Below are 16,757 nucleotides of genomic sequence, written 5' to 3' on the forward strand. Positions count from 1 at the left end.
CATGCTTTTCTATTAAAGTTTAGCATCCCTTGGGCAAACAATAATTATTTGATATGGTTTCCTTCTTAAGCAAAGTTATAATTTCAATTAGGTTAAAAAGTAAAAAAACCTTAAGATAAAACCCTCAGGTGTAAACAAATTTTATTAACACATTTATTATAACTTCAGTTTGTCTTTGAGGCACTAATTGTATAGTTACTACCACATTTGTAGTGGTGCACAGTGAAAGAATATGAATATATACATTCAAATTAAGACCTCAAGATTTCAGAAGACCAATAATTACCAAAAGTTAAACATGATAGTTGCTGTATTGGGTTTGCGTGGCAGGGTTTTGGTAGCAGGGGGGCTACAGAGGTGGCTTCTGTGAGAAGCTGCTCGAAGCTTCCCCCTGTCTGACAGTCAGTGCCAGCTGCCTCCAAGATGGACCCGCTGCTGGCCAAAGCCAAGCCCATCAGCAATGGTGGTAGCGGCTCTGGGATAACATATTTAAGAAGGGGAAAAAAAACCCGGGCAACTGCAGCCAAAGAGAGGAGTGAGAATACGTGAGAGAAACAACTCTGCTGACCCCAAGGCCAGTGAAGAAGGAGGGGGAGGAGGTGCTCCAGGCGCTGAAGCAGAGATTCCCTGGCAGCCCGTGGTGAAGACATGGAGGTCCACAGTGGAGCAGAGATCCACCGGCAGCCCGTGGAGGACCCCACTGGAGCAGGTGGATTGGCCTGAAGGAGGCTGTGACCGCATGGGAAGCCTGTGCTGGAGCAGGCTCCTGGCAGGACCTGTGGACCCGTGGAGAGAGAGAAGCCCACACTGGAGCAGGTTTGCTGGCAGGACTTGTGACCCCGTGGGGGACCCACGCTGGAGCAGTCTGTTCCTGAAGGACTGCACCCCATGCTAAGGGCCCACACTGGAGCAGTTCACGAAGAACTGCAGCCCATGGGAAGGACTCACATTGGAGATTGTGGAGAACTGTCTCCCATGGGAGGGACCCGATGCTGGAGCAGGGGAGGAGTGTGAGGAGTCCTCCCCCTGAGGAGGAAGGAGTGTCAGAGACAACGTGTGATGAACTGACCACAACCCCCATTCCCATTGTTTTCTCATTATCCTACTCTGATTTTGATATTGATAATAAACTAATTTCCCCAAGTTGAGTCTGTTTTGCCTGTGACAGTAATCACTGAACTGTCTCTCCCTGTCCTTACCTCGACCCAGGAGCCTTTTGTTATATTTTCTCTCCCACGTCCAGCGACAGAGCGGTTTTGGTGGGCACCTGGCCTCCAGCTAAGGTGAACCCACCACAGTTGCAATCAGATTAAAAACGTAACTGAAAACAAGTTATAGGATAATTTCAGTATTTCCTTTGATGGATTCTTCCGCTTAAAGACAAATCACACCTTGATGTACCTGTTTTAATGGAACCTTACATCTGGAAAATGAAGGTTGACTTTATCGGGTCATATGAAACGAAATAGTTTTTCACGTGATAACTTTGACATCTTAGTTTGAAAACGTGTACTCTGGTGAGCTGCAGAAATAGCCTAAGACAAACTTGTCTTTTGACAGACGACATTTTAAATATACTACAAAAACCATCCTGTGACATATGTGCTACACACAGAGCAGAAATACTTTGAAAGATAAAACCATATAAAAATATCAGAGTCTAAAAGGTTTTCACAAATAAAAACTCAATACAGCTCAAACTGGAATATCTAGAATTTTTTCAGCCTCAGTTAACATTGTGCTCTGGAAAAGCAAAATAATTCAGAAAAAAATGCACCAGTACAGCTCCAATCACTAATGGCTTTAAAATAAAATACACACATGCAAACATATATACATATCTATATATAAATGTTATTATTTTTCTGTTAAGAGTTCTTAATGATTATTTATTGAAAAAGGTCAGACTATCTTCAGATTCCTATTTCCTAAGGAGGTGAACCCAGAACTTGCGTTCACGCCCAAAGACATATTTTAAAAATGCCACTTTTATTGTGCTTTTCTTGTGGTTATTATTTGGGCATTTCTTAAACTGTTACAAACCTGTGACTCGAAGTTTATCTGTGCCAATTACAACCTCGTTTTCATCCACTGTAAAAAGCGGCTTGCCGTCCTTTGAGTTGATCTGAAATTGCTGACCGTGGAATTCCACCATTTTAGGACCTGCAAAGCACAGTAGAATAATGGAATAATTACATCAGCTTTCTTCAACTTTCTATATAAATTACTAATAATTTGAATTGTGGTCTTAATAATATAGCGACTCATTTAAGTACATTAAGTATCACGAAGCACCCAGCTATTCTAAGGATAGTGGCCCTGTAAATACTGAAATTGGATAAGTCTATTTACATGATCTAATTTGTTGTTCAAAACTGTGCCTGGAGTCATGCTTTCAAGTTGGGTTTCCAGAGAATTTAGGAAATCCCTCACGAATTGATCAAGGCAAACATCTATCTTCTTGGTGTTGAAACTGCTAAGACGCTTTAATCAGTATGAGTCTATCATCTCTTTTTTTCTTTTTCTTAAACACAGAAACTAGTTATCAAAGTCTTTGCATCATCATCCCTTTTGATCATGGAGGCTTAAATTCTTTAAAATTACAAACATCCCGCGTAAGGGCAGGACCCTCCGCTCTTCATAACAAATGCCAGTTTAGCTCCACATATCTAACAAATGTTACTGATTGGGTTCTTAGAATAGTTTCAAAAGGCTGCGAGAGTATTTGCAATTGGATCTGGTACTCCAAAAATTGAAGTAATTGTGTGCAAGAGAGTCTTTACGTATTGGCTGGGTAAGCGGATATAAATCAAATCTTCAATATTCCCCTTTCTAACCACTTGATCAATTAAAAATTCGCATCACGTAAGTTTGAATGTCTGTTTGACAGAATCATCATCTAAATCTATGTTCAGAATTAGAATTACAGGGAATGGTCAAAGCAGTTAAAACTCCTTTTCAGCACTTTTTAATAAAGGTAATTCACAGACCTTCTGTGGGAGCAAGAGGCACTGAGCTGCTTCCTCCCCAGTAAGAACCTGTCCTACCATGCCTACTCCCATAAACATTAAATGTCTTCCAGGCAGTAATTCTCAAAGGAAACAGGAATTTTTGTTAGATCTTACATTAAAATGGCGTTAGGTGACAGACGGTTGATCCTCATAAGAAATACATTCAATGCATTTCTTAAAATATGCATGGTAGCTGATGCAAGAGATGCATCCCATAAGATCCTATGCAAATCGCTTATTGCTTCACTCAGCAGATGCAAACTGTTGCTTTTAATTGCTCACCGAGCACGGAAAGGGTTATAGAGGCCGTAATGTCCTAAACTAGGCCATAAAACCCAACGCTGATTCTACCTGAAAACGATCAGGGCAGAGGGCTGCACTCTGCCGCACATCACGCTCTGCTGGACACGTGCAGCCAGGCACTGCCTCACTCATCTCGATTTGGCTCTTCTCTAACGCTCCTCCGAAGCACGTGGCTTTATTTCTGAGAAGCGTACTGCAAAAAGTGAGCTCAGGAAATATCTTCATTCAGTGAAAAGGTGTTAAACAGTCCTTTTTTTTTTTTTCCAGCAAAAGAAGCAGTTCTGGGTACGTGAAGCAAGGATGGATCCCTATCAATGTTTCCTAAAAAATCTTAGCTCAGGTGTTCTAGTGTTCCTATTTCTGCCCAGCAGCAGTAATGAAACTGCCTGTTTATGTTCCGTAGGTAGGTACTTGTTTATTCAAACAAACCAAAGGCCTAAGTAAACTGACTGTTATCAACTCCCCCGGTGCTGCAGGGGCTGGTTCCTCTTCTCACCCCTCCTGTTCATCTAAAACCACGACTACAGTGCTCAGCACGAGCGTGGGAAACCGAGCGCACAGCCTCTGCTGTCTGACACGATACAGGCCGAGTGACTCAGGCACGCTGAGGGAACCACGCTGTTGCTGGAAGGGATTTAGAGGCGTGATTCTCCATCTCTTCTGTTGAAGATGTTTTACACTGTATAGGAAAGGAAGGTACTATTTGGAGCCTTTATTTCCTCCAGAGGAAGGGAACTCAAGTGTCCAGCTTCCAGGGTCAACACGCTGGCTGCAGGACTGCTGGAGAGAAGTCGCGCTACCACCTTTTCTTCTCCTGACGCTGCTTATTGTCAGAGCTCATTCTAAAAAGCGTGCAATTAAAAAACCTGCTGGATTAGACCCAGCGGATGAGAGAGAAATGAGAATGCCTACTCTGAAGGCTCTGACAAGGTTAAGTACTTTTCTTTGCAGTGCTGTCAATATTTTAGTAGGTCTGGCATGCCAGAAGCAAATATTTTTATATAGCCATAGAATATTTATCGATTAAAAGAATTAATAACTGAGTGAGGATACCGAAGACTTACATTTTAGGTATATGAACTTTAAAGTAAAGTAGGTGCCCGAGAGCTTCCACAGACCCAGTTCTAAGCTGTGAGGTTTTATAATGTGGGTAATCTTGAAAATACTGATTAGAAACTGCTGTAAGTGGACTTGTGCAAGCCTGCAAACAATATGCAGCAACATCTCTAAAAGACAACTCAGAAATATATACTGATAATTTCTGTGTAATTGCTAATTATTTACACACATGATCACAGAAAAATACTTTCATATGACGAAATACTGTATGTTTAGAGGGAACGCCATCTACTGATTTCCTTGGTATGCTGGCAGTCAGTTTTGAAAATAAACTGCTGGGCCTGAATAGTGGCACTTCTGTTTTTTCCCTCCTAGCACCTTGGCAGACATGGAAGTTGTCATTGATAATAACGCAGCGGAAAAAAAAAATATTTGAAAGAACTGGAGAAGTGTGACATGATTTGCACCAGGCCAAATTTGATCTTGTACGTTTATCTCCTCAATTTGCTAATTTGCTGAATTGTTTTACAAGCGATCTTGTCAAAGAAAGATTTTTCATGTTTCTTGTAGTGAGAACAGGAAAGAACTACCGCAAGCAGTATGAATCGATTAATTTAATTTGTACATCTGCATAGTGACAGAAAATCGACAGGTTTTTGTTAATTGGATTGTTATGGAATGTACGTTAATTCACAGAGAGATATGACATGACAAAAGAAAATAATTATAAGATATAGGAACTGCTTTAACTGTTTGAACTTAGGATGAATATACACAAATTAAATAGCATTTACGTACCTTGGACCAAATTCTTTTTCTCTCACCTAACCAAAGCAGACAAACGCATGTTGTGCAGATTGACTTTCTCAGCTGTCCTCTCTAATGCAAATTTCAGCCATGGTGTCCCTACAGAACATCATACTGATGCAACTGGAGGTACAATATATACCAGTTTAATTAAACTGGTCCGTGTATGCACTGACCCCATCCTAAGAGTGATTGAAACAAGGCTGGGATTCAGCCTTTCTACTCCCAGCTAATTGTTTTGAACTTCAGACCACATAAGCCTGTTTTTGGGCTCTCCTCTTTTCTTCCACTTGATATCTCATTATTCCAGGCAAGGCGGAAAAGCTTTAGCAGGAGAAATTGAGGGAGTCCTACCCTAAAATAATTAGATAGGGGGAAAACAGACAAAAATCTCTGTGGAGAGAAGAAGAGGTATAACAGGATTTGTAGAAACGTGCCAATCCTGTCTGAGCAGTACCTGAATCCATCTATACCGGTAAATTAGAGAAAGCCAAGGCAGAGGAGACACAAGCACTGCCAATTTCTGTTAATCTGGTAGCGTGCTCCTCGACACTGTCTCAACTTGTGCCACACAGCGACCTCCCAGACAACGCCTGGTCAGGGGCTGCTCCCCACAGAAGGATGGATGAAGGTCTCCAGCTCTGGAGGGAAGTGGGCTCATCGCTCATCTGTGTAACGAGGGCTGTGCCGTGCCACCTGCCCCTGGGGCAGATGGTGGGTCCTGGCCTGGTTGGGTTGCTAATGTAGATGTAGTCTGCTCCTATCTGCTAAACAACTTCCTACTTTGGATGTTTCTGGTCATGCACTGAGTGATTCATTAAGGTATTTACAGATTTTTATTGCTTAATAAAAGTTTGGTGCCTACTGCTCTTAACTTTTTTTCTGAGCATCCTAAACGTTGAATTTGAGCATGTAGAGAGGGAGTTAGGTTGGATCTAAGATGGGTGCATTGCGAACTATACCCGTTACATTTTAAGCTAGACATTAAATAAGAGAAAATACTACAAGCACTGAGAGCACTCACTGCACATTATATGTTTCCCAAAGGAGTCTTAGCTGGTGGCTCTTTGAAACTACAACTCATGGCCTTGTCCGTGATGGGTTTGCAACCTGGTTTCTCTCCTGTTTGATTGTGGTCCTTGCACACTTGAACAAATCTTTAAAAATAATCTTTACATCCATTGTTTTCTCAGTATGAATGCCCCAGTGAAGTGGGACAAGGATCTTCCTATAGATAATCCTCATTATCAAATAATGGTATGTATAATAAATGATGCATTTTAAATCTTTAGAGGGAATGCTAAGGTAAACCAAATTCAAGCATATGTTTTATTCATGCCAGAGATGAGACAGCTCAGTGTACGTGGAACAAATTTCAAAAAGTAAAAATAGGCTTTTAAAGAAATGGGAATAAATTTATGTAACCAAAAGTAGCCATTAATCTCTCTTAGCTGTGTTTCCCAACACACACGCACTAGCTATATTGCAATAACACTAATTGTATTGTGATCCCAGCAAGATTCATTTTCAGCTCATAAACAGCAGCTGAATTCAATATCTGAAACTTTAATCTCCGAATTCCTCAATGTATTTTGTTTACAATCCTAGTATTTAATTACATGTAAGTCAACTCATGCTATATAATCATACTCATTCATAAAATCCTACAGTTAAAAGAGTAACATAACTGAACACATGCTACAGAGAGCATTTGAACTGTTTTCCCATTGCTGCCAGAGGCATCACAGGAATTCCCAGGCTGGTTGGCTACCCTTGCTAATCAGGCTGACCAATAATTGCTCATTGTTTCTTTACACTTCCTCCAGTTCTGACATTGACCTTTTATGTGGTCAACACATCTTGACACCGAGGATGCCAGTTTAAATGCTGAAAAATTGTTCCAAAAACAACTGACCTATTGCCTGCAAAGGAGCCCACTCCCAAGCAGCCTTCCTTTTTGTTTCTCCTCCTCACTCTTGACTCCCCTAGGTGCTTTTCCAGGGAAGAAAAGTCTTCTGTTTTGTGAGTCCATTTCCGTGGAAGAGTATTTCAATTAATTCCCTTCTACTGCTACCCAACCTTTGTATTTCAGGCCAATGCAAATGTAGTAGGACAAGGTGGCAAAGAATAGGGCCTGCCATAAAATACATACCCTTAATTAAGATTTAACATCAATTAAATTGGTAACATGCAGGCAGACTCTTCAACTCCAGTTAGTTCTGTCAAGTATTAAGCACTTTTAGTGTGTCTTTAGATCTTTTAGGAGAAAAGGCTCTCCAACACTGAAGTTATTTATTTAATTTCAGATCTTTTCTTTTCTTAGTCTCTTCTGCTATCCATCATTTCCGACAACCTGTGGCTGTCACCTACTCTGTATGCTTCATTCTTCTCCTACCACCTAGTATCATTGAAGTGTTGACTATAAGCCACAATCCTGAGCACTTTGGGGTATTGCTATGCAATTTCATGTTTTAGTTAATTTTTATTATATTAAAGCACCTTACTGAAAGTAAGATCTCATTAACTAGTGTATTAAAAATGTAATACTCCTACAGATTCAGTTCTAGTTCCATGAGTAACACAATACCAATAAATGTAAAGCTATTACTTTCAGAAGAATAAAATGAGTCATATTTTCGTATGGAATAGTACAGAAGTATTTGCTGATCTTTTATTAGAACAAATGCGTTATTACAGAGAACATGCAGCATACTGCATATATACATTTCATGTCCATATAATATACCTCTCGTCACTTTTAAAAACATCTCTGAAATATTAATAGAACACTTCCTGCTCCTGTCTCCTGTTTTTCTCTCAGCTCTCCTTTTATGTCATGGATGCAACAATTATGCCTTCGCAGACCAAAGTAAGGATGCCTTACTGTCAGCACTTCTTATACTTGGTTGTTCTCTATGGTTGAACCCAAGCCTAGAGATCTTTTAAAAACTGGTTCTGAATGATCATTGCAGACACTGATCATACAGACACTGGCAACTCAAACTAGTATTAGGTATTTAGGTGTAGTACTTTCCACTCTCAGAGTGATTTAGGTAACGAAATGTCTTTATCCATCTAGGTATTATTCTTATAGAACACTATTTAAATACAAATAAAAATAAACCCATTAAATACTTCATTGTAAAATGGATTATTGCATGTAGAAACCACAGCAGGAATAGGAGATCACGTTTCTCACACAGTGACTTGACCAAAAGGTGTCGCTTTTTCTCTCAAGCCTAGTGAATTCAGAATTTGTTGCATGATGAATAACTTCAACACGAAAGGGTGAAACACACAGTCCTCAGACAGGTAAGGTGAAAAGGAAAGTACTAAAGGAGATGAGGCATGATAATCTGAAACCCTGTATGCGGAGAGGACAGGTGATCCGAGTCTCTCATTCCTGAGCGAATACTTTAACCACTCTATCTTCTGTATAATGCATAATTCTTCTTTCTCTGAGTTTTTTATTTAAAAAAAAAAAACAAACATGATAGTATTTTTTTAAGGCCAGGCCTAGCACTGAGCTTCAGCAGTATTCTATGCATGCCTACTGGATCTGGGCAGAGGACAATGTGTGAGGACCAGTTAAACAGATGGGGCATGACTCAGCTGCCTAAGCACAGCTGCCTAGTGCCATTATATGTACTTTGGTGTTCCCTGCCTGACCTTCAGCTTATTTTAGATGCCCTAGAAGGGGGCTAGAAGGTCTGACATGGGTTTGTAAGCCACCTGAGCCCTTCCAAGGTGTCGGCTTAAGACTGGTCAAGACGGAATCACAGACAAATGCAAGTCAGAGGCCAGCTCTAGAAGTCACCTAGTCCTACCTCCTACTTACAGCAGGTTAGAAGTTAGATGAAGGTGCTCAGAGCCTTGTCCAGGTAGAATTTCAATAACACTGAGGCCGGGGAGCCAACAGCCTCTCTGGGCAACCTGTTCCCATGGTTAACCATTCTAACAGCGATATTTTTGTCCCCCTTCTATCCAGTTGCATTTACTCTCACCACAATCTATGACTGTCGCCTCCTGCCCTTTTGCTGTGTACCTCTGAGAACAGCCTGGCTTCATCTTGTCCCTAGCCCTCCCAGAAGCAGGCAGAAGCCCCCTTTAAGCCTTCTTTTCTGCAGGTTAAACAAAAACAACTTCTTCAACTTCTTACGCTTCATGTGCTCCCACTCCCTGACCATCTTAATGTCTCCCTGTGGGAGTCTCCCCACTTTGCTCATGGCTCTGTCCTACTGAAGGGGGCTCAACACCGTATTGGGTGATGCAACCTCCCACGAGTGGAATAACGCAGCCCAGTCTGCTATTAGCCCTCACTGCCACACGGGTACACTGCAGATACGTGTTCAAGTAATCCACCGCGAGCAGGAGTGTGTCTTCTTCTGCAGACCTGCTGCAAAAAGACAGGAATCTAGCTCCTTGTTTGGCCACTGCCGTCGGAAGTCTGGTTAGCTTTAAGAAGAAAGTACTGTTACACTTGAAATGACTAGGATTTTAGACGTACTTAAGTATCCAAATTCTACAACAGATTATAGTCACAATAAATTTCAGTTATTTTAAGATTACCTTTACAAACTCATCTAGCACTGACCAATGCCAATGATTCAATCTTCTTATTACTATAAAGGAAGGAAGTACAGGAACTCTCCTCACCTTCAGCAATAACTAGCGGGAGGTGTCCCTGCCCATGGCAGGGGCTGGAACTAGATGATCTTTAAGGTCCCTTCCAACCCTGACAATTCTATGATTCTATGATTCAATGACTTATGTTAATGCTGACTATACCAGATGAACCAAAATATGCTGCTTGGGATTGCAATTTACTGAAGACCACGAAACTCAGAAGGTTCTCCCTTTTTTGCCCCCTTATTTTGAATTCTTTACTCCCATTACAATAAAGGGAGAATGGGGCTATTCAGGTGAGTAATTACTCTCTGATGAGAGACGGGTATCCACGATTTGGTTCTTTTTCCAAATAAAAAATGATTTCCCTAACATTAGCCTTTTTTCCAGAGCTAAGCTCTGTAGACTTGTATGCATATTGCTTTTCTCTTCTTCTAGACACAGTTAGAAGAGAAATGACAGCATAGGATTCAAATTCCCTTGGCCAGCTCAAATTTCCCCTTAACTGTGACGGTAGCATATTTAAGCAAGTTGGCAATGCACATAACTCCCTCATTATCTTCTAGACGATGTTTAAGGTCTGGCTTAAATCAGCATGGCTCACCCTCAACATTATCACACGTTTCATCATAAAAATTATGGTATTTGGGTACTGGGTGTGTAAATCTTGCTATGGTAAGCACCTTACTATACATGGTACATAGACATCAACGGTATTTTTTTGCAGAAGAGGATACTGTTCATTTGAGTCTAAATATTAAGCTGTAGCTGTAATGACTAATAATTTAATAAATAAGTTTTCATGGCAATATGCTTAGCTAGCTTTAATTTAAATGTATATTCATTACCACTTACTTTTTTCTGCTATTTGTTTTAATTCGTTTCAACATTATGCCCATTTAACTACACAACGGTCTCACAAAAGACTAACAGCATATGCATTTAGTATAGAACAGAAACATATCTGCCATGAATTAAAACAGGAAATTAGAACAGAGGATCAGTTAAAAAGTCTGAAGGAAGTTTTAGCAGCCACCTGTCATTCCCTAAATTTCACCTGATGTGAGTCAACTAAATTTTACTTTTAAATAAAAGTAGCATGTGTGTCTTGATATGATCAGATTCATTGGTAGCTAAAATTTTTATACTTCTGGAAGTAAAAATCCCTACTTTAATCCCCATGGGAACAAATATTGTAAGTTCTTGATCACAGGAAGACTTAATCACCTCAAAAATACTTCAATGAAGTTTCCAATTTATCTTCCCATTAATTACTCCTGTGTTGTATCTTTTCTTCTTATAACCCAGCTGGACAGCAATTAAAGTTGTGCAAATAATCATCTTCGTGCAGTACAAAGATCTTCAAGAAATATGTTCTGGCTTTTATCTTAAAGATAAGAAAGAGCTTATTTGGACAAAAATGGAGTTTTTAATGAAAGCCTTCTGGGAAAAATAAAGAAGGAAAAGCTAAATGGTTTTACAATGTCATTAATTAAGTCAAGTTTATGAAACTGGCCTCAGGGTTCTCCCTGTGAAAACACCATCAAACTCTTCTTACATACATCATGCTTCATTAACGCTGTTTTCTTCCTATTATGTCTCTGATGAAAAAATACTGTCACTTAAAAATGAAACATCAAAATGCTGATAAGAAAACCAGAAATTATTTGACATTGGAAAGTAGTACTTTGTAGACAGAAATTAATGCTAATGAAGCAATATATTAGGTACTGACGCTTGTCTGTTTCCTCAGAATGCTGTTCCTGGTTGAAAAAAGAGGGATGGGATGGCGCAGACGCTCTCATTGTAACAGCTGTTCAGATTAATGTGATGGACATGAAAATAGTCTCTAGGCAGAATTGTGCCTGTGATTCTGTTTTCAGACTGCATAAACCATTTTGACTTTCACCATATTCCCACGCTTTCTGAGTGGTGCTGATTTCATGTTTCAAAGTGCGGAACAGCTTCGTAAGAGAGTTATTTAAATAAATTCCCTCTAGCTTGAAAGAGTTTAAACTGAACTCCTGACTTGAAGCTACTGATGTTACTGTTCCTTGATTAAACTAGGAGGAGGACCAGCAGTCCACTGTACTGGATGGCATCTGTTCTCACAGACCTTGCATGACTTTGGAAGCCCCTTTCCTTTGTGGCTTTTTTTTCTTCTGAAAAAGACACATCACAAGCAGAACTTAAGGTCTTCTGTAGGTTGAAGCCTCCTTATGCAATCTTTGAAAAACAGGTCTTTGCAAAAACTGGCCCTACTTTTCAGTAAAGACAGTTGGAAACATGCTGCTCTTCATCCTCTTTCTTAATATTCGTCACTGGAATGCGACTGCAAAATCAGACTGTATTACATTCATCTACTGGTAGGCTGGATAAGTAAGCATATGTTTACTCAGGTGAAGTGTTATTTACTGTTTGATACCAATGTTGCTCTTAAGTATCTGATAGTTTGCTATATAGTCTATATGTTTCCTTTACATAAATTATATTTTTTATCTTTCATTATTAAAAAAGTTTCACAATTCTTTACGCAAAGTTGCTTTCTTATGGCCTAGGGTATAAATCAAAGGTGCTACATTTCTTTTTTATTCTAGGATTGAAGGAGTCTTTGAAGTGGTAAGAACAGGAATCTTGGAGACGACGGTTAGTAGCTTTCTTCAACTGCTTTCTTGGATTATCAAAGACAGTTCCAGATACTTCAGTTTTGAAGGTGGGTGAGCAAGCTGTGATAATGATATCTTCTGAATCTTATTCATGATTTTAAAGACAGGAGCTGTTCTAATGAAAATAGTTACCATCTGTTCTGTAGACAGATGCAGATGTAGACAAGGATGTAGACACCCTTGCCTCGCCTATAGGTATCTCCCTCCACAGCTTTATTAATTCCCTCTGACTCTCATACCTGTACCTTCCCACATCTGTGCCTTGCTTAGATTCTTTCCTTGCTATTTGTTGGCCACCATCCTTCTCTTAAGTCCCATTTCTCCCCGAAATCATAGAATCATAGGGTTGGAAGGGACCTCTGGGGACCATCCAGTCCAACCCCCCTGCCAGAGCAGGGTCACCCAGAGCAGGTTGCACAGGAACGCGTCCAGGCGGGTTTTGAATGTCTCCAGAGTTGGAGACTCCACCACCTCTCTGGGCAGCCTGTGCCAGTGCTCTGCCACCCTCAGGGTAAAGAAGTTCCTCCTCATGTTTAGGTGGAACTTCTAATGCTCAAGTTTGTGCCCATTACCTCTTGTCCTGTCCCCGGGCACCACTGAAAAGAGCCTGGCCCCATCCTCCTGACACCCACCCTTTAAGGATTTATATGATATAAATCCTATAAGGATTTATAAGGGCACATTGCTGGCTCATGGTCATCCTGTTGTCCACCAGGACTCCCAGGTCTCTTTCAGCTGAGCTGCTCTCCAGCAGGTCAGCCCCCAACCTGTACTGGTGCATGGGGTTATTCCTCCCCAGGTGCAGCACCCTACACTTGCCCTTGTTGAATTTCATAAGGTTCCTCTTTGCCCAACTCTCCAGCCTGTCCAGGTCTCTCTGTATGGCGGCACAGCCTTCCGGTGTGTCAGCCACTCCCCCCAGCTTTGCGTCATCAGCAAACTTGCTGAGGGTGCAAGAAATATTCCCAAAGCAATCACCTCCCCAAAATCACTTCAGTAAATGACCCATTTCCCTTTTTGCTTTGAATTAGGGTGTTTTTTTTAAATTATTTACTTGGTTTTTAATATGAATTTCTTTGGTCATATGTGAGTTTTATATGATTTTAAAGGGTAACTCAAACGAAATGGGTGTCTGGGCATCTTTGTCATTCAGAGGGATACTGGGTGGTTGGTTTTTTTAAGTTACGATCCTTATTATTTTCTAAGTCTTCTTTTCCTGGCAAGCAGTTAAATGTATTTGCATTCAGTGAAGCTTCTAAAACACAACAGCACTTATAAAGAGCTATGATGTCCACATCATTCTTGCAAGAAGTATGTCATGGAATGACGGAATTTTTCAGAGTTGGAAGGGACCTCTAGAGATCATCTAGTCCAACTCCCCTGCTAAAGCAGGATTGCCTAGAGCACATCCCTCAGGGCTGCATCCAGGCGGGTCTTGAAAGTCTCCAGAGAAGGGAACTCCACAACCTCCATGGGCAGGCTGTTCCAGTGCTCTGTCACCCTCACTGTAAAGAAGCTTTTTCTTATATTTGAGCGGAACTTCCTATGTTCTAGCTTGTGCCCATTGCCCCTCGTCCTGTCACTGGGAACCACTCAAAAGAGTCTGGCTCCATCCTCCTTAAACCCACCCTTTAGATACTTGTATGCCATAATAAGGTCTCCCCTCAGCCTTCTCTTCTCCAGGCTAAAGAGTCCCAGCTCTCTCAGCCTTTCCTCACAAGGGAGATGCTCCAGTCCCTCAATCATCTTTGTTGCCCCCCACTGGACTCGCTCCAGCAGTTCCCTGTCCCTCTTGAACTGGGAGCCCAAAACTGGACGCAGTACTCCAGATGTGGCCTCACCACTGCAGAGTACAGGGGGAGAATGACCTCCTTCGACCTACTGGCCACACTCTTCCCTATGCAGCCCAGAATTCCGTTGGCCTTCTTGGCGACAAGGGCACATTGTTGGCTCATGGATAATTTACTGTCTACCAAGACCCCCAGATCCTTTTCTTCAGAGCCGCTTTCCAGCAGGTCCACCCCTAGCCTATACTGGTGCCTGACATTCTTCCTCCCCAGGTGCAAGACCCTACACTTGTCGTTGTTGAACCTCATTGGGTTCTTCCCTGCCCAGCTTTCCAGCCTGTCTAGGTCACGCTGGATGGCAGCATGGCCCTCTGGGGTGTCAGCCACCCCACCCAATTTGGTATCATCAGCGAACTTGCTGAGCATACACTTTGTCCCCTCATCCAGGTTATTGATGAATACATTGGTCCAAGTATTGACCCCTGGGGGACACCACTGGTTACAGGCCTCCAAGTCGACCCTGCTCCATTAATCACAACCCTCTGAGTCCTGTCACACAGCCAGCTCTCAATCCACCTCACTGTCCCCTCATCTAGTCCACGCTTCCTCAGTTTCCTAAGGAGGATGTTATGAGAGACAGTGTCAAAAGCCTTGCTGAAGTCAAGGTAGATGACATCTGCTGCTCTGCCCTCATCTAGCCAACCAGTTATAACATCATAGAAGGCTATGAGATTGATCAAGCATGATTTATCCCTGGTAAATCCATGTTGACCACTTCCAATAATTTCCTTCTCCTGAACGTGCTTGGATATGACATCCAGAACGAGTCTCTTCATTACCTTCCCAGGGAAGGAGGTGAGACTAACCGGTCTGCAGTTCCCTGGATCCTCCTTCCTGCCCTTTTTGAAGACTGGAGTGATATTGGCCTTCCTCCAGTCCTCAGGCACCTCTCCTGTTCTCCATGACCTTTCAAAGGTGATGGAGACTGGCCAAGCAATAACATCTGCCAGCTCTCTCAGCACTCGCAGGTGCATCTCGTCAGGGCCCATGGACTTATGGATGTCCAATTTGGCCCAGTGGTCTCTAACCTGATCTTCCTCTACTGGGGAAAACTCTTCCTCTCTCCAGACCTTCCCCCTTGCCTCCAGGGCCTGGGATTCATGAGGGACAGAATCCTGTCATGCAGGTAAACTAAGGAGCATACAGAAACTTAAATAAACCAACAGTGCTCCTGGTGGGAGTTGCTCACATTTGATGGTGTTTTAGTGTATCTGTGATTCATGAGGGAAACCTTTTCCATTCTTGAATGGTATGTACCTGTTATCCTCATGTGGGGAATTTCATAGAAACTCCTCAAGTAAAGATTTGTTTCATACCTCTCTTGTGAATAACTTCTATTGAATACTGGGTATTTAAATCGCTCTTAGTAACTCATTAAAATATTTTAATGTATCATTTGAATCACAATTTTCTATGAGTTAAAAGGTATTTTTGTTATGATCTTATGAGTGATACTACATTACATTGTCGTCTTTGGAATGATCCCAAACTTACCTATATAGCTCCTTCACAATGGCAACTCTTCATATTTGTAAGATGAATAGAGTATTAAAACGTAATTCCAGCATGCTGGCAACTATGGAAGGCATTAATTCTTTAGCAAAGGCTTGTGCATATGAAGTAAATCAGCCATATACCTATTTTTCACATTTCTTATACAGAAACATAATTTTATATGCATGCATTTTATGACTATGGACAATGGCTAAAAATATCAAGCTGTTGTTTGACTGTATCTTTAGGTATTAACAGAGTTCTTTACAGTAGTAAGTTTTTACTGCTCCTTCAATGCTTTTCCATCACTCTAAAATTAGTAGTATTTAATATTAGCAATATTTCATGTTAGTATTTACAATAGTACCAATTACACCAGACAGCACTTAAGACCAATTATTAAAGAATTCAGTAACTAGAATTGCCAGTCAAAAAGAGATTACTTAAATATCAAATATCTCAAAATAATTTGCAAATGCATTTGAGCACTTCCTTTTGATGTAGGTTTGATTTTCTCAGGCTCAAATCATTATTTCACCCTCTCACCTTTTCTTTTAGAGCATTTCTTTTACAGCATTTAGAGCAAGTCAGAACTTTCCTGCTTCAGTGTTGAATTGGAATTGCCTTTGTACACTGACCACTTCTAAAAGATTTGAGATGCAGGTCTTCCAGTCTACACTCTGCTCCTTCCTACTGTTTTCCTCATGTATTGGCTAAGCCAGATGCAGCCCCTCTGCACCGCCAGGCGTCTGGACACCAACTATTGGGCTTTCCCTCAGCAAAAGGTTAAAGAGCTGTGAGATCATACGGTACAGTAACACTGAACCACACATTACTGGGAATAGGGACAGAAGACCCAGGGGAAGAAAAGCAGAGAAACTGAATTAAACTATCAATAAGAAGAGAAAATGCTAAAAATTGATGGTACTTGCTGTAAATGAGTC

The 16,757-nt window shown here is 41.2% G+C and overlaps 1 protein-coding gene across 8 annotated transcripts in view; it reads right to left on the bottom strand.

Moving 5' to 3' along the window:
* The window catches only part of SGCG (sarcoglycan gamma), a 142,854-nt gene that overhangs the window by 35,737 nt on the left and 90,360 nt on the right, over positions 1-16,757 (bottom strand). For all 8 annotated transcript variants that reach the window (XM_074569272.1, XM_074569291.1, XM_074569302.1 and 5 more), the window contains one exon: positions 2,044-2,163. In XM_074569272.1, the coding sequence (XP_074425373.1) occupies positions 2,044-2,163 (120 nt within the window). The remainder of the gene's footprint in view (positions 1-2,043; positions 2,164-16,757) is intronic.

The sequence above is a fragment of the Larus michahellis genome, chromosome 1, assembly GCF_964199755.1.
Source record: "Larus michahellis chromosome 1, bLarMic1.1, whole genome shotgun sequence".
Lineage (NCBI taxonomy): Eukaryota > Metazoa > Chordata > Aves > Charadriiformes > Laridae > Larus > Larus michahellis.